Source organism: Populus trichocarpa, chromosome 18, assembly GCF_000002775.5.
Source record: "Populus trichocarpa isolate Nisqually-1 chromosome 18, P.trichocarpa_v4.1, whole genome shotgun sequence".
Lineage (NCBI taxonomy): Eukaryota > Viridiplantae > Streptophyta > Magnoliopsida > Malpighiales > Salicaceae > Populus > Populus trichocarpa.
In genome coordinates this window covers 11902294-11921179 of record NC_037302.2, presented here as the reverse complement: position 1 = coordinate 11921179, position 18886 = coordinate 11902294, and the positions used below count along the sequence as shown (strand labels likewise).

At 30.7% G+C, this 18886-nt stretch overlaps 1 protein-coding gene across 2 annotated transcripts; it reads left to right on the top strand.

The window, feature by feature from the left end:
- Positions 1-11996: 11996 nt before the first annotated feature.
- LOC7461613 (probable E3 ubiquitin-protein ligase XBOS32) lies at positions 11997-18886 on the top strand. 2 transcript variants are annotated; one of them, XM_002325056.4, is made up of 11 exons: positions 11997-12911; positions 13028-13277; positions 13358-13417; positions 13593-13664; positions 13771-13946; positions 14034-14194; positions 14749-14807; positions 14898-14944; positions 16038-16178; positions 16786-16877; positions 18163-18886. In XM_002325056.4, exons 2-11 carry the CDS (start codon positions 13083-13085, stop codon positions 18687-18689), a joined length of 1530 nt encoding a protein of 509 aa, XP_002325092.2. In that variant the 5' UTR covers positions 11997-12911; positions 13028-13082; the 3' UTR covers positions 18690-18886. The 2 variants fall into 2 exon arrangements, with proteins under 2 accessions (XP_002325092.2, XP_006372105.1); XM_006372043.3 differs by lacking the exon at positions 11997-12911 and having other exon boundaries at positions 13151-13277; positions 13362-13417.

Genomic DNA, 18886 nt, shown 5'->3' with positions numbered 1-18886 from the left:
CATAGGATACTGTTGTCCTTCAGCAAGTGAAAGAAGAGAGGCAGCTTACGAGGTGTTTACTGGACCCAATATTCGCCTAGGCAGTGATGCTCATTTGCCCTTTTCATTTTTTTCCTCCACTTTGTCAAGGATTTTGGTACTAACTTTTTGAGTTGTCTCTCACCTTTGAGAAGGAAAAAAAAGAGAGAGAAAGAAACCTTTTTGTATTGTCTCATGCAAGTCAGCGGTAAAAGCAAACATCCAAATAGGAGAGTCTAAATTGTATTTGGTGGAAGATTCATCCTGTTTTTTTAAAAAAAAAATTAAAAAATATTTTTTTTATCATTTTAATATGGTGGTATTAAAAATAATTTTTTAAAAATAAAAAAATTTATTTTAATTTATTTTTAAGAATAAACACTTTAAAAAATAATCGTTATCATAATCTTAAAAACCTTAAAAATTTAAATTCTAAAACACTCAGAGTAAATGTTGGATTTTTAAGTTTTATTGCTCTAATAAAAACTAAAAATATATGAAATTGATAAGGAAAAAAAAGTCATGAGAAGAAAAAAAAAATATCCATAAGTATTTAAAAAAAAAAATTATTGTATCCTCCTTGAAACATCATGCTTATTAAAACGTTAATATCCATGAAAATTTTAAAATCTCCTTTATTATTAAAGAAGATTTTAAAGTTATTAAAAATATTTTGGGCATAGAAGAAATTTTTAAAATATTTATCTTGAATTTCTTAACTATGTTTATGTTTATGATGTCAGAAAATCTAATAAGAATTATTGTAATCTACCAAAAAAATAACAATACATATAGTATTTTGGTATCGGTTCCGTGTTGGCTCCAAATACTATATCTATATATAGTATATATATACTATATAGTATAAGCCTTCTGGGAAGCGAAAGAAAATTTAGGACCAAATTATCTCATATTTATTTATATTATTAAGTAGAGAAAATAATCTTCTCGAAAAGAAAGCTAAGAATGATCATAAGGAAAGAAAATCTTCACAAGTAAGGTATTACATCTGTCAAATTTTTCCTTAGAAGAATTTTGCTTGTCAGGAGGCAGACCAAAAAAATTGTACATGTAAAAACATAATGTTTAGGTTAAGGAAATTCCTTATATTGAATTCTGAAACTTTTCAAGGATATTCTTTGCATAGCTTTAGCCTCAAATTAAATTATATAAGAATTATTGAAACTTGAATTACTAGTAAAAACATTATTGGTTTTAAAAATATTTTTAAAATGATATTTTAAAAAAAAATATTAAGATAACAACACATTAGATCAACTCGGGTTAATTTAGGTTAACTTGTTAAACTCGCAACCTGAATCATGAACTCTATTGAGTTTAATAACTTTTTGTTCAAATTTTTTTTATTTAATTACATGATAAAAAATAGATGCTTCCAAAACCAAGTACCAAATCAATACCAGCATATTTTGTCGAGACCATGATAACCCCATAAAAAGTAAATTGAAGTAAATCATAAAGTCTAATTTCTAGTAATTATGTTTTTTTTCGAGATCATTTTTTATTTAATAATATGATAACAAAAAATAGATGCTCAAAAAACCGAGTACCAGCTTAATACCAAGATGTTTTTCTGAGACCATTGTAACCTTATAAAAAGTAAATAGGAGTAAATAATAAAGCCTAATTCTCAATAATTAAGTTTTTTTTAATTATTTTTTATTTAATAATATGATAAAGAAAATAGATGTTTAAAAAACCAAACATCAACCTAATGTCAATATATTTTTTTAAGATCACGATAATCTCATATAAAGTAAATTGAAATGAATCATGAAGTTTAATTTATAATAATTATATTTTTTTAAAACTATTTTTTATTTAACAATATGATAAACTGTTTTTTATTTTATAAAATAATAAAGAAAAATAGATTATTATAAATCTGAGTATCAATCTAATGCCAAGATTTGTTTTCTAGACCGCCATGAACATGTATAAAGGAAACTGAAACAACAAAAAAAAATACATTTTACTATTTCCATGAATAACAATATAAAGGGGGGGGGGGGTGTTATGACTTCCCCTCCTCGACTAGTTCTTGCTAATAAAACTAAAGAAAAGAAACTAAAAGTCTTCAAGTTTTATTCTAGAGCAAGATATAATCAATTTGGATGTAATTTTTTTAAAATTAAAAATAAATATATTAAATAATTAAATAAAATAAACTTATTAGATGTATTCCAGTGCTCCACGATTCAAGTCATTAATTTTTCTTGCTTCTAAAAGACTCGCTATCAATGCTTATGTATTTATTTTACGTTAAAATCTGTTTTGGTTAGGGACAACTTTCTAGTACCTAATCTAGTTGGCTGCCTAATCTAGTTGGCTGCATTTCCTTCTTCAAATCTAGTAATTCGCATTTTATATAGCAAGTCAAGACAAAGACAAGAGCCTAGCTAATTATACTTCAAAATTAAAAGTTGTACCTTCCAAACAAAATAAAAAAGAAGCACAAAATCGTGGATACGCCGAATAGAAATTTGCTAAACTGATTTTACTTATATATTATGTGCAATTTGTACATGATTTATATTTATACTAGTTTGATTCCCCACGTTCTGTCTTAGGATGTAGCTTTTTTTTTCCTCCACGCCAAAAAAGGATGTTGGCATTATTAATATTTTTTTATCACTAAGAAAAAAATTAACTACAAACTATATATATAGTAAAATAAATCAAGAATTATATGTACTAACAAATAATAGTAAATTTATTGATTTTAATCAAAAATTAAATCGAGAAACTAAGAGAAAGATATTATTTTTTTAAAGACATAATATTTATTTTAGTTTGAAATTAAATTTTAAGAGTTTTAATTATTTTGAATCAATAAAATAAATTTATTTTGTAAAATTGAGTATTAACGTAATATCAAAAACCTATTATTAATATCGTGAGAGCCCCATATAAAATTAATCAAAATAAAACATTAAACTCAATCTCAAGTGAACATAATGTGAATGGATTAAATTCAGAATAATTCCAGTCAAGTGACAAAAAAAAAAAACATTATGGGTGACTATTGCTACCTGTGGTAAATTGTGTATTTCTCTTATGTTATTTTTTATTTTGTATTATTTAATGTATTCATGATTTCAAATATCGTCTTATGGTTTATCAATGGTTAATTTTATAAAATTGAACTATAATTATGAAATAAGAAGCAAAAGAACCAACAGAAAAAAAAAAGATATGAATAAAAAAAAAGTTTGAAGGATCCAATAAAAAAATACAAATGAAAAAAAAATTGAGATGGTAAAATTAGAATTTGAATGGCCCAAGAAAAAAGATGCAAATAAAAAATAAAACTTCCGTCAATAATTTTTTATGAGGAAGGTGATGTAATAAAAAAAACAAAAAAAAATATTAATATTGCTAACATGTTAAATTACCGATTAAAATTATATCGGTGATTTTAAAAAGATTTAAAACATGACAGTCCTCTCATATCTGCCGTATCTTCTTCTTTGATTTCAATTAACTCCAACCCCATTTCTTCAAATTCCCAACAGCCCCCCTTCAAAACCTGGTCACCTAACCCGCCGGCGCCGGCGCCGGTGCAACCTCCTTCCCTTTGTAACTATTTTTAATACCTTTAACAATTATAATTGTAACAACTCAAAATGTCTAACAATGTTTTTCCTTTGCTTTGCCGATGATTATATTATTGCAAAAAGGAATATATTTATATATATATATATATATATATATATATATATATATATATATATATATATATATATATAATCGTAACTCTATTTGTTTTCTTGAGCTAAGTGAATATGAAAGATACATTAACTTGGTTTTTCACAAAATTCTACCTGGAACGGATTAATCAAACAAAATTCTGAAATTTACAATATTGATGATCACAGCCGATTATATATTCTAAATTTTAATATTTCTTCCCCTTCGTGTGTGCTTTTCATTGTTGTCCACAAAGCCCACGAAAGTCAATTTAACTCTCTCTCTCTCTTTTTATTCTTTTTATTTTATTTTGCTGTCTCCCCTACCAAAATACCTGCAGGCTGCATGCTTTGAAGTCAAGCCCCTTTATCGAGAAATTGTGTACACACGGTCCACCACCCTCCATGCATCGGCAAATTTTGGAACCACCTCGTAGTATTTTATGAATTCATGTGACCCATGTACTATTTCAAGCTCCAATATTCTAAGACACCACTTGCCATTTTTATTTTAAAAAAATGTTGAGATCGGAAAGAAGAAGCATTTTCACTGGTTTTGTTTCTCAAAAAGCTTGACTGTTTGAACTTGGACAAAGATACAAAACGGCAGCCACCTAGTAATGAAAAAGGTAGACAAAACATGAAACCCTTTTCGGCAGTTAACCTAACTACGATTGAGAGCTTATAAACATGAGACTGTGTTTTTCTTTTTTTAGCATGGCTAGCTTGTGCGAGCTCAATGTGAACTAGTTTGTGATACGTGGTAAATTTGAGATGGTAAACTCTGAAAAACATTACTCTAGCCGGATTGTTTTTGTATTTTAAAAGTATTTTTTTAATTGATTTTTTTTTATTTTTTTCTTTACTTTAAATTTATTATTTTTTATTGTTTTTAATTTTTTATGTGTTAATATTAAAAATAATTTTTTAAAAATAAAAAATATTACTTTAATATATTTCTGAACAAAAAATACTTTATAAATCAATTGTAGTTTTCACTATTAATGAGATAGACTGATGGAGTCAGCAAGCAATTGAAAATAAATACTAATTGTGAAGTTAAATTCTTCTATAAATATGCTTCTTCTTTTTTCAGTTTAAGGTGGATTATGTTACAAAATAATATAAAATTATTTTGGAATCTCATTCAACAATTTAATTTTTTAAATTAAAATAATTTTCTTAACAAATTAAGTTCTCATTAAAAAATATTTCTTTCGAGTTCCAGATACTTGAGGATTTGAGTTTTAGTCATTGATACAACATGATTTGTCCATATATATATTGATACAAAGATTGAAAGGAAAAAATTGCAGGCATGGAAATAAAAACGATATCTTTGAAGCATGCATGGTGCATCGATTTAATTATATGATATTTTTATATGGACCGTATGGAAAAATATTGACCATGGCAGGCAGGGCAGCCACTTCATGGCAATTAGGCAAAGACAATAATAATAATAATATACATTTCTCTTTAAATCTAAGATGGCTTTGATTATTAGATGTAGAATTTGTGAGTCAAACTGGCATCACATACTCTTAACTTACCTTTATTGTAATTTCTCGAATTTTTTTCATTAAGAAAACGACCTTTACATAGGCAGTACTATCTACGGTCGCATAAATTAATATGGCAATAAGAACATCCAAACTAGTTAAAAATAAATCAATTTGATCATTAAATTCTAAAGCAAACGTTAGATATATGTCGCTCTAGGGTTAGTCCATTCAAAAGCAGGCTTGATTAATTTTTCTATTGTCTAAGAAAAATTGAACAGCTTTCAAAGAAAAAAACAAAAAAGTATAAAAGTGGTTGCTATTAAAAAATAATATAATTTATATCTTAAAATCTTACCTAACAGTTTAAATTTTTTGGTGAAATAATTCTTTAACATGGTATAAGAGTCTTGATGATCAAGCAATCACGAGTTCTAATCTTATTATTTCTATTTATTTGATAAAAATTAAGGATAAGGTAACATGAACTTATATAAGTTTCCAGATCAAAGAGTTTTCATTTGAAAAAATATATTAAAGAATAATATAAATCATATCTTGAAATCTCATATAACATGAGGCTTAAGTTTTTAAGTAATATATATATATATATATATATATATATATATATATATATATATATATATAATCTTTAGCACTTACTTGAGAGTTGAGAAGAAGTAGTGGTACTAAAGTTTAAATCTAATAAATGAAGTTGAGAGTAGTTTACGTAACTTACTTGAGAAGAAGTAGTGGTAATAAAATTTAAATCTAATCAATGAAATTCAGAGTAGTGTTCGAATACGTAACTCAACTAATCTAAAGCAAATTCTAAAGCAAATTTCCCATAATCAACAACTTCTTTGGTCCACAAGTGGGTTTAATTTCAAAGTTAGCTCTTACATCTCACCAAAAATATTCTGTCAAAGGTTTGAAAAAAAGCAAAAGCCACCCCGTTAAAACTGTAAGTGGTCTAACCATGGGCATCCAAAAATCTTCAACAGCTAGGTAAACGAAACCCTAATAGTTAATTAATCGGCATGATACATGCAGAAGACGAAGACTTATTGCAGGAGCTAGAGAATGAGACGGCATGTGCCTGCGGAAGCTATTCCTTTTTGTTTAATATATCCCCAGCTGCCATGAGTACATTTTGGTTTGAAATTATATATTGGGATCAGTCATCGCCTGAAGTTGCATTCAATAGCTAGATTAATTTCTCGATATTAATTTAGTTCCACATCGCACGGATCTCGGCAGTATTCTGCGTGTTTTCATGATATTTCTTCATGGAAGAACACCCACACACAGCATGGGAATCACCTCACCCTAGCTACTACTATTTCTCTAGACGCTAGGGTGTTTTTAGAGTATGTTTGAATGCGGTGCAAACCGTTCTTTTAAATTTTAATTTTTTTTATTTAAAATAATTTTTTTTATGTTTTTAGATTCTTTTAATGTACTGATGTTAAAATAATTTAAAAAATAAAATAAAATTATTTTGATACATTTCTAAATGAAAAGCATTTTGAACCGCTACCGTTACCATAATCTCAAATACACCTTTAGTGTTGTAACGGTTGCTTAAGTTCTTTTTACTTAGAAATACATTAAAATAATATTTTTTTATTTTAAAAAAATTATTTTTGACATTAACATATTAAAACGATTTGAAAACATAAAAAAAAAATTAATTTGAAACAAAAATATATAAAAAAATTATTTGTTTTTTAATATTTTCGAAATTAAAAAAAAAAGTATAATAAGATGCAAGGAAAAGTAAGGCGACCACAATCATCATGGGGCTCTCTTTACTATTGTTTCGGGCCTAACAGCCCAGCATGTACATACATTAGTCATAGGATTAATTTCTAGGCCATTCTTAGGAGCCCTTAATGTTCTAAATTAGATGGGCCCAGACTTTAACCTTGAGATTAGATCCAAAACACGCTTCTCCCAGCTCCCAATAACTTGCTCACACAGAGCTTTCTTTGTTTAAAATCCTTTGCCATTCAAATCTCAAACTGTGACTGTTATCCTATTAAGAATTCTTGGTTTTTCTCTAAATCCCCAACTGTATTGGTTTTCCCTAATAATTGAAATTGATTTGAGATTTTGAAAGAAAAAAAAAACCAACAAGTGATTTAGTAAGCCAATGATCAATAAGTTATAACTGAGTTATAGATTTGCAGACATAAAGAACTAAGTTATAATCAGGTTCACGATACAAGGAGTAACGAATAATTTACTCAATTCGATATTTGCATCATGTATGTATCGGTGGTTGACTTGGATTATAGGTTTTGATTGGTCATTAAATTATTCTAAATTAATTTTTAATTTTTTTATTGTTTTTGTTAAGAAATTAAATAGTTAATGGGTTGCAATTAAGTTTTTAACTAGATCAACGAAATCACTAAGCAAACCCGGAGTTTTGAGTGAGTTATCCAAGTTTTTATTTTTCCTTGTTTTTTTTTAAATCTAACCTGATTCTAATAGCAAGTTTGCCGAGTTTGATTTGAAAACTATGATATTGGCAGAAGGAAGTGAAAAGAAAGTGGGAAAACTGGTAATCATCTTCCTTCCAAACCGATTGCTTGCTAGTTTTAGTTAAAAAAACAGGGGGTTTGATTTTTGGACTCGGGATTTCTTTTAGTGGGCAGAATCATTATAATTTTCAACTTTTTCTTAAAATGTTTCTTAAATTATTTTTTATTTAAAAAAATATTAAATTAATGTTTTAAAAAAAAATTAAATGATTTTGATGTGACATTTTTTAATTAAAAATTAGCTTACACTAGAATATCAAATATTACACTCCTCTTCATCCTTTGTTGATGATTACATTTTAAACTGACAGGGAGCAGCGGAAGTTCGATGCAGAAGAATAATGTGTCCATTCAAGGGGCTGGAAAGGCCACTGGAAATCATGCTTCATTCTCTCTCAGATGAGAAGCCGGCAAGCAACTGCATACGACTTTTGCAAGTTGAGGTTCTATCCTCCTTGTTTAAGAGAAGACTATTAGGGATGTGAGTCAAGTGACAGTGACTATTAATTGTCAAGTTAAAATAACTCGTCTGCCTTCCTTCCTTCCTTCCTTCCTTCCTTTGCTTTTCTTTTCTTTTCATTTCTCAACAAGTGTGCTTGTATAAAAAAAAACGTTCATACTCCTGGTGCCTTGAGACTAGTTGAAGTTAGCTTACCTTCTGCTCCTGAGGGTAGATCTAATCCAGCAAATCGACAGCTTCCTGCGAGCCCATGAAGAATATTTTGTTGAGCTGATGAGAAAATTAAGACTTGTTCACATTGTTGTCCAAACTCCTAATTAATTAGACCGGTTTCGGATGAACCATCCTAGCAAATATGACAAGGAATAAATCTCTAATCGTAGCATGGATATATATCCTGTCTTTGACGAAATCAAATAAATATTCCCAATTCTGATACGTAAAACTTGATTTCAAGATTCCACTCGAACCTAAAATTAAAAGAAAAACGAAAAGCAGAGAAAATGACATGAAATTTGTCATAGCACATATAGGGAGATGCATGCCCTAATAATTTATGATGAAGGGATCGACCTGTATTGTATTAACCCTAATGATACAAGTGCTTGAATTGGCATGCAAGCTTTGTCCGACTGAACTGTAATTGCAACCCAAGTGCCTAGCACATTACCCTAAATAATATAATGAGAGCGAGCAAAAAGATTCCAAATGTGCCCCATTTAATGCCCAAACATCAAATTTATAGCCAATCATGCTGCCTTAACATGCCGCTTAGGTACACTGTTTGGCCTTTTCCCTACCTTTTTTCTTCTCCGACGGCCAGAATTGCTGTCATCATTTTGCTTCATGTTCTTGTCAGCATGGCTTGATCATTCGAATCCATTTGCCAGGTCTCAAATTGCTCTTTAATATACATAATGCTCGTCGACGACTTAAATGTCCACCGTTCTTTAATGAGATTAATAAAAACAACCTAACATTCCTAATTAAATTCGTTGAAGATATATAACACTAAGACATCCCCTTGCTAGCTCTCACCACCATGCACGACTTGTAGTTCTTACTTGTTCAATTGCCCGGGTTACGTACGTAATGGGTTTCTATTTATTTAATCTTAAAAACATTTATTAGGGAGAAGTTTTTTGATGCATGCATATAAACCATTTTTACTTGATTTATATACAAATTTATCACGATATATTATTTTCATAACAAATTAGAAAACAATCATTTTTAACATTAAAAAATATCATGGGTTTCTATTTAATTATATCGGAAGAAAAAATTTCTTCTTGAGAATTTTTATTAAAAGTTTCTCAAGTTAAAACTGACTTTTTTTTGTTTATGCTTTTCTTTATATATATATATATAGTTTTTTAATAAAAAAAATATAATGTGCATATTAGGTGCATATTTTACTCCCATTGAATATTCATGATTTCTTTTTAAAAAAAAATTATGCATATATATATTAGGTGCACATATAGTTATTCATAAAATAATCACTAAAATTACCATTAAACCTTTAATTTTATTTGAAAAACATAATATCTTTACAAAATGTCACTGTAATTGTTTTATATAAAAATAATTTTATTTTAGTATATTAAAAAATTTGAGGGGAAAAAAAAAAAGAAAAAGGAAAGGGCTTGCAGATGCAAGCCGAAGATATTGCAAGGCGGAAGGCCAGCTCGTGTGCCTGGCCTTTAAAGAGAACTAGAGAAGCATGTGCACCTAGTTGTTTGGAGAGAATCCCACGCGCCTGGTTTTTGTTTTTTTTTTTAAAGAGTGTACGATGCGACATTCATTTGGACAAGGGACATGTTGTCTGTTGCAAGGAATTTCAATTATTGTGATTTTGAAAAATTAGAGTTCTGAAACTTTGATTTTTATTTTATTTTATTTTAAAACATTCAAATTTTTTTTTAGAAACTCAATAACTCTATTTTTAAGGCCAAAATATATATTAATTAGTCTAAAAACTCAATTTGAACTGAATATAATTTTTCTAATTCAAATCACCACCGTTAAACTCTCCACATTAAAATAAATTCATTAACAACAAAATATATTTTTTGTAATTAAAAAGTGGTTGGTCAAAAGTCTTTTTTCTCTTTTTTTTCTACCAATTTTCTCTCTTCTTTATTCACATATTAATGACTAAAATATAAAAAAATAAAATTTTATAATTAAAATATAAACTTCAAAAATAATAGAGATCAAAGTGTTGAAAGATATGCTTTTGAACAAAAAAAAAGAAGGAAAAAACAACCCTTTTCTTTTCTTTTTTTAATTTTGATTCATTTTCTTTCGATTATTTTTTTAACTAATTGAACCATATAATTGTATTTTTTTTAAAATACTAATCTTTAATGAAGAGTTGAAATAATTTTTCCCATAGCCTATATACACAAGCATGCAAAGAAAAATAAATATTCAAAACATAAAACCAAACCAACATAACTTGGAAGGACTAAAAAGATTGAAAAAAATAAAGTTTAATGATCAAGCAAAATAAAAATAAAAATTCAGGTACCAAAGAGGAAAAATGCCATGAACAATGGGGGTGAACATGCTAATGAGTCTACAAAAGCAGTGGCAACACAATAATTCCCTAAAAACAAACAAATTAAGTCTGCTTGAACAATGACAGCACAATAAATTCCCCACCGTTTTTTTATTTCTTTAATATTTATATTTGTTAATAATCATTTTAAATTCATTATCAATCTCTTTTTTAAAAAATAAAAATAAAAATTTTAACCATAATAATTATGGATGCTTAAAAATACCATTAAATTTTAACCAAATGCCAAGAGTTCCAATTTCTGTAAAAATTGAGTAGTTTGATTAAAATAGATTTTTTTTTCTTTTGTGAGGTAACAGTGTTTGTAATTCTTAATTCAATTCCAAAAATTGAGAAATTTATGAAAATAATTAGTCATAACATTCGTTACATTAATGAACTAATAAGGTAAATAAGTTGTCTCATATATACTTTAAATACACAAGATTGTGTCTTTTGTATTTATATATACCCGCAGGTATTTCTACAATGTTTATATTTTTAAGCCTAGTTTGTTTTTGTGTTTTATAAATGTTTTTAAAAAAATTAAATTTTTTTATTTTTTATTTGTTTTAAATTAATATATTTTGGTGTTTTCAGATCATTTTGATATACTAATATCAAAAATGGTTTTTAAAAAATAAAAAAATATATATTATTTTAATATATTTCCGAGTGAAAAATACATTGAAAAGCAATCACAATCATACTCCTAAACACACTCAAAAATTAAAACTCAATATATATATATATATATAACAATAACTGAAAAGAAGAAGAAGATATTTCATGCTGAATGCAAGACTTACTAAGAAATTCTGGGCAATATCAAACAACACTGTATGATAAGATAAAATAAAATAAAAAAGTATGGCCTTGAATTGAGATCTTAAAACTGGATTTAATTGCGAGTCTCATTACTCTATCCATCCATGTTTTTTTTTTTTTAATCTTTCTTATTAATGTTCACCATTTGTATTATTTTTCATACCTTACTCGCCATGAAAAAGAAATGATAAATTGAGTCAAAACATGATTGCAAGAATTGAAAACACTACACATGTTTATATTTAATTTGTGATATTTGTAATCGTAGCAAGAAAATAACAAATAAAACTAAGAGCTGCCTTATTTTTTAATTTATTTCTATAATTTCCCTCCACAAGAAATAGAGAGGGAGAGGGCGCTAAGCAAGCAACGAAAGAAAGAAAGAAAGAAAAAAAAACGAAGTTGACTGGCCAAGAATCCATCCAATGATGGGAGACACGCCTTTCATTCATGTTTTCTCTTTCTTTCTTTTATTTTTATTTTTTTGGCTAAAAGTTGTAGTTAAAGGTCGCTGTCTTTCCCCATTTCAATTTCTTATCTCTTGCGATTCTCAATTTTGCCTATTTTAAGCTCCTTTTTGCCTAAATATTTGGCCATTTCTTCTCTACTTTTGATCAAGCTTTCTTTCCTCTTGTATTTCTTTATCTCCTCATTAGGAGAGATGGCTGATCCGGGTTTTTTACGTTGAGATTCTTTGAGTGAAATTTGGAAGAAGAAGTTAATATTGGGGAGTTCTGTTTTATTTTTTTCCCCTTGTTTTGGACGTTCTGTTGTGAAGTTTGATTCTTTGAGGCATAATAGGAGATGTGTTTTTGAAATTCTCAATCTTTAAGAAGTTTATGGAATTGGGGCATTGGAAATTTGTGTATTTGAGGGAGAATATATGAGATTTTGAAATTTGAAGGAGAATTGGATAGCTTGAAAGTTGTTGTGTTCTTTTTGGTGAAGAAGTAAATACGATGGTGTTGACAATTGATTAGTGAATTCGTCATTGAATTATTGGATTGGTTTCTCGAAATTCACGAGATCTTTAACTAAGCTATAAAGAGTCACATTCAGCTTCTCTTATTGTTTTTTTTTCTCAAGTCAGTAGTTGAAGAGACCCTGCTTTAATTCTTTCATTTGGAATTTGGATGCCAACTGCAGTCTTTTTCTAACCTTTTCCTAGTCTCTCTCAAAATTCACCAGAGGTATTATGAAAAGGTCAATGAGATTATGACTGTTGCAACCAATTATTTGGTTTATTTTTCGAATTTTGGATTGTTATTAGTTGGATAGGTACGAGGAACGCTTTCCATTTTCCTTATGTTCTGTCATGTATAAACAAGCTTGTGAATAGTTTGGGGGCTGAGGATACAAAAGCCCTCATTTACTTTTTTTTTTTTTTGTGGAAGATCAAGGGAGTTGCTTTGGAGCTAGAAAAAACAATCTTGCTTCTTCCCAGAAATCATGAAATTTCTGAGCATCATGGGCAATTCACTTGGTTGTTCTGCCTCTGGAGAACGTTTGGTTTCGGCTGCAAGAGATGGGGATATTCAAGAAGCTAAGGCTTTATTGGAATACAATCCAAGGCTTGCAAGGTACTCAACATTTGGTGTTCGAAATTCTCCACTCCATTACTCTGCAGCTCAGGGTCACCATGAGGTATTTTGTGGTTAATCTTTTAAATTGAGCAATTATTGAGTCATCTCTGTTGTGGTGATGGTGATTTTACATGTTTTTAGATAGTTTCTCTCTTGCTTGAGTCTGGAATTGATATCAATCTGAGGAATTATCGTGGTCAGGTAATTTCATCATACCTCAAATGGAATTTTTAGGCTTTATTTGTATGGTATTTTAGCTTTTATTTACTTGAAGCAACCGTTCATATAGCTTTTAGGTATTTTGAGAAACTTCAAGACAGGTTAGCATCTCTATGAAATAATACAATTTCTAGTTCTTTTTAATTTGTGTGAACAGACTGCTTTGATGCAAGCTTGTCAACATGGTCACTGGGAGGTTGTGCTGACTTTGATGCTTTTTAAAGCCAATGTATGTAGTTTACTTTCAAGTCAATTAGACCATACTTCATTAACCATGAATAGCTTAGAAGATTTAGGAACTATGAATGTGACATTTGTGGACTATTGGATTTTAGATTCACAGAGCAGATTATCTTAATGGGGGTACTGCACTTCACTTGGCTGCTTTGAATGGTCATTCTCGATGCATACGCCTCCTCCTTGCAGACTATATACCTAGCATAGCTGATTGTTGGGAGATTTTAAGTAAGGGATCTAAGGACAATGAATCCATCTCTGAGTTTGATGGAAGGTACTTTCAACTCTTAGTTTTCTTTGCACTTCTATCATCCTTTATTATGATTTTGTTTGCTGAGGTGTGCCATTGTGCTTGCACCAGTGCTCTTCGCGAGGTAATCAATAGACCTGCTGATGGAGGCATAACTGCTTTGCATATGGCAGCCCTAAATGGGCATGTTGAAAGCGTGCAGTTACTCTTGGACTTGGGAGCTTCCGTTTATGAGGTCACCGTGGAAGATGGAACTACTATCGATCTAATAGGTGATCCCATTTTACTTTAAGTGATGATAGCTGATCTTGCACTGTTAGGCTGACTTCCAGTTAATTTTAGAGGAACAGTAATGCCATTTTTTGCAGTTCTTATTTTTGTATATTACTTAAACTGTGACACAATTCTCTACCATGGGTACAAGAGCAATTGTTTTATGCCATCAATGCTCATTAATTTCTCCTGCTCAGTTTCTCACGTAGTAAGAGACTAAGACACTTTTAAAATGGAGGCCATTTGATTAATTTGTTTTCAAACCACTGTTGCAACTCAGTAAATACAGTATACAGAGGAATTGGATTCTGTGTCATCCAAATCGAAATAGCAAAGGACAAGGTTATCAAAATGTCAAATCAATCTGTGGAATTCCAAGATTTTAGTTGCATAAGCAAAATCCTATCTTTAATGACATTATTCAGCTATCAATACCTTATCTATAGGCACGAGGTTAGTACCTATGGGTTACGGGGCACAATTAATCTGGGCTAAATTGTTTAGCTTGCAATGCCAAATATTTAAATGTCTACCCCTGGTTGCTGCTTTGCAGGTGCTGGAAGCACGGCTCTTCACTATGCTGCATGTGGTGGAAATTCACAATGTTGTCAAGTATGTTTCCTAACAAAGAAGAAAACTATGAAACTGAAAATGAGTTATATATATGCTGAATCTTTGTCATGATCATGTGTTGTGCTTCAGATTTTGATTGCCAGGGGTGCTAATTTGACGGCTGAGAATGCAAATGGGTATGAATCTCCTGTAGCATATTTTTGGATTTAGTACTCTCATATGTTCGATGTATATAATAATATAGTGGTTTGCAAGTGGCATCTACTTGAATCTTTCTGCAATGATATTATATCTGCTTTTAAACCAGGTATGGCACATACACATAATTAAAATGTTTTCCTTTACCAGTTGTTATTTTGGTCTGCATGCATACACTGTTTGTGCCTAGATAGGAGGGTGGGCAGTAGAAATCTTAATTTGTTGAGGATGTCACAATGATTTTGGGTTGGCAAACATTGTGCATTCATACAAATAAAACATTCTTAACAAGTTGGCATTGAAATCATTTAGGATAAGAGTTGCCCATGAAACTGAAAAATCACATGGATGACTAAAGTGACCATGGAAGAGTTAAAACTGATGTCACTGTGGCATTGGGTGCTGACAAAATGAATTTCGGACTTCATAATATACCTGCTTTACCCTCTCTTTGTTCATTGTATTTATGACTGCTTTATATTGAGAGAGATCAGCTGTGAAGGTCGTTACCTTTAAATCACTAACATCTTTGACTGATAAAGAAGGGAAATATCATAGAAGTTTCACTATGATTTTAGATACCTGTCAGTGAAGCTATTTTCCCCTTGAATTTTCTCTAGAATGTAGCTGTGGTTTTGCCAATGTCTATCAAGTGAGGATGGCCACTCTTCAGAAGAAAACTTGCTTGCTTCATTTCACCTTATACACCTATGTGCCTTTTTTGCATTATATTTGATCTTAGGCAATGATTATGATTTTTACTAGCAATAATATGAGAATCTCAAACTCTTTTCTACTTAACATCAAGTCTACGTGTTAACATTATAATACATATCAAACACAACATAATTAGTTTTCAAGATCAGTAAAATCTGGGCATTCTAATCATTCCATTTGGAATTATATCATTGCAATGATGGATCTGTACTTTAAAATGTTGTGACCAACAAATGTCCAAAGCTGTTGGATGTCCAATTGCTCCTTTATTGTATGATTTACTGTATAAATTCTATTGAGATAAACCACATCGTTGTGTTAAAACACCTCTTGTTCTCTTTTGTTTGATTCAAGGTGGACTCCATCGATGGTTGCTTGTTCGTGGCACAGAAATGAACTTGAGGAGATTCTTAGCTCACAACCAGGGAACCGGTCTCAAATCTGTCCTTCTTCATATCTATCTATTCCCTTTATGAGCATTGTCAAAATTGCCAGGTAAATACAGTTTGTCATATTTTATTGGCTACTCTACTGTAATGCATTGGCATATGCCATATCATGTGACTTGCTACATAAAATCACAATGACCCCTGAATTTTACACTTTTGTGTAAACTACAAGGTCTTTGCTTCCTGAGAAGCTTTTTCTTGCCTTTAGTATCTTTTTGTGTGTTAACATCTTGCCTGGCTGATAATGTGACTTTCAATTAAGTTCCAAATTAGTAGCTGTCATCAGGGTGGCATTTGCAAAAAATGCAGACCCCTAGAAGCACTGAGGAATAAAACTATTGCACATGATGTTAACTGCTTACATGCTCATGGAAAAGGCTTTTTATTAAATATGCGATGAAACTTTTCTAGTTCAGATTGAGTTCCATGTGAATGAAATCACATTGCTTGAAGTTTTTTTAGAGTGTCATTTGCAGAACTTTTGAGATTGAGTTCCATGTAATAGAAATCACATACATTGCATGAAGTTTTCTTCATGGTCATTTTAGGTCTTAGAGTCTCATTTACAATCACAGAAATTAATGCTTTGTTTCCAAGTACAATAGTTAACTATATAATCAAGGAATGTTATCTTTTGTTGGGACCATTTGCAGAGAATGTGGATGGAGGAACAATGATTCCCTCCCTACATGTGAGGATGCATGTGTGGTTTGTTTGGAAAGGAAGTGCACAGTTGCTGCAGAAGGTATGTTACTATCAATTGTTAGTAGTTTCCAATTTTCTATCATGTTTTCCCTCCTTAAATGTTTTTGTCTGGAAAGGAACTAATATTGTCAAGCGGAAATGGTGAAAGTAAAACTATTGGAAAAAATGAGGAAGTTATTTTATCGTGTACTACCTTTCTGGAAGCTATTGTATAGTGCAAATGATAGATTTTTTTTGGCTTGTGGAGTAAAATGTTGTGGGCTTGAGACCTAAGAGCTATCATTTTAAAGCAAATGCTGAAGGGTAGCAGTATCGCCAGAGTCCATTTCCAGAACCTTGTTTTTCGATTAAATTTTATTTGCTCTCTAATTTTTGCAGTTTTGTTGCCAAAAGATGGAAAGTGGAATCTTAAAACGTTCTCTCTTAACATCAGTGTGTGTTTCATGTGTTTCATACACATAAATGTAGCCTTTTGCCCCATGCATATATAGATGAATCCGGAACTCTGAATGATCATTTTTTGCACCAAAACTTTGAATTCCCATGTTTTTGGAAATTAAAAAATTTTCATTTCAACATTTGGGAACGACACCTCTTCTACAGGGTTATGTTTCTGGATCCATCCAAGTGGTGGTATGAGCTGGATACTCATTTTTTAGGCTTTGTAAAGAGTGATGGATGAGGGTGATATTATATAGCAGTAGTGGCAGATAGAGATTGTGGTGGTCTGTCACCTTCATATGCATTGTTGGTGGTAGTTAGGATTATATTTCTTCAGGTACAAGGTATAGAATTAGAGAACAACTGTGACAGTCCCTTTAAATCTATTGGAAAATGAGAATTATATTCAAGGCTATTAAAACTCAGCATGAACAATTCATCCAGTAAAGCATCTATAGCAATGTAATTTTCCAGGTAACAGAAAAGTCTAGGTATGACGCTCTTAGAGCATACTCGTTTTCTTTCAAACCTTGAATGATTTTACTGCATATTATTTCATGTATAACGTGGTTGATCAAGTGGCTTTTACCTGAGTACGTCTATACATATTTCGTGTGTACCATTGCTTATATCCATTGATTTGTAATTTTCTTTTAATTCTACAAAAACCTTGATGTTTGGGATATTTCCAATTAGTTACGAGGGTATTTGACGAGTTCATGGTGTTTCTGTGTTTCGTGTCACCAAATAATAGCTGAAATTTGTGTAACTGATAGTATATATATATATATATATTCTCACTATCTTCTCCTTGTGTGCTTCTACTGAATTTTCTCGTCATATATAAATAATGCCTTCACCACATAAAACAATATGATGTGCAGGCTGTAGACATGAATTTTGCACACGATGTGCATTGTATCTTTGTTCTGCGATCTGTACCTCAACTGTTGCTCAAGGCCCAACAGGGTCAGTTGCCTGTCCTCTCTGCCGGCATGGCATAGTTTCATTTGTCAAGCTTCCTGGAACAAAGCCATTGGTTAAAGCTATTGCCAGAACAAGTTTATCTCTATCATTTTGCACATGTTCGGGTGAAGAACAAGATTTCACTTCAATGAAAACCCTACTCTGCAAGCCTGATTTCCAATGCACCAGAATTTCCCCGCTTTCATCTTCGTTCCGCTCTTTAAGTTGCCGGAAGTTTCCGTCAATGAATTTCAATGCCAGCCGATGCATGGGAACTTCAGATACAAGTCCATCTTTGGTTCCTTGTACTATTGATCGGAACCTGCGTGAATGCCTAGTCAGGTGTTCGAGATCAAGAATTAGACAATCGACTTCTAACACAGAGCGCAGGAGGTCTTGGTTATCTGCACTCAACCAGTATGTAACTACAGGAACTGGGTGCTAACGTTTTGAGAGTTCTGTTCGCCTCTTTCAACCGTGATGAATTTTTTCTGCCTTTTTGTCCATAATTAAAGATCGTAAGTTCTGGTTGGCAGTGATTATTGGGTTTGTATATATGAAATAGCATCGGCAATACGTACAAATGAATCAAATTAATATCATTGCTCTAGTCCGTCTTTCATCAACGGACGGTTATATTTT

Coding starts and splice junctions, on each gene's coding strand:
- LOC7461613 (XM_002325056.4), top strand. CDS start 13,083: ATGAAATTTCTGAGCATCATGGGCAATTCACTTGGTTGTTCTGCCTCT. Junction 14,945..16,037: donor ACGGCTGAGAATGCAAATGG/GTATGAATCTCC, acceptor GTTTGATTCAAG/GTGGACTCCATCGATGGTTG. Junction 16,179..16,785: donor AGCATTGTCAAAATTGCCAG/GTAAATACAGTT, acceptor GACCATTTGCAG/AGAATGTGGATGGAGGAACA.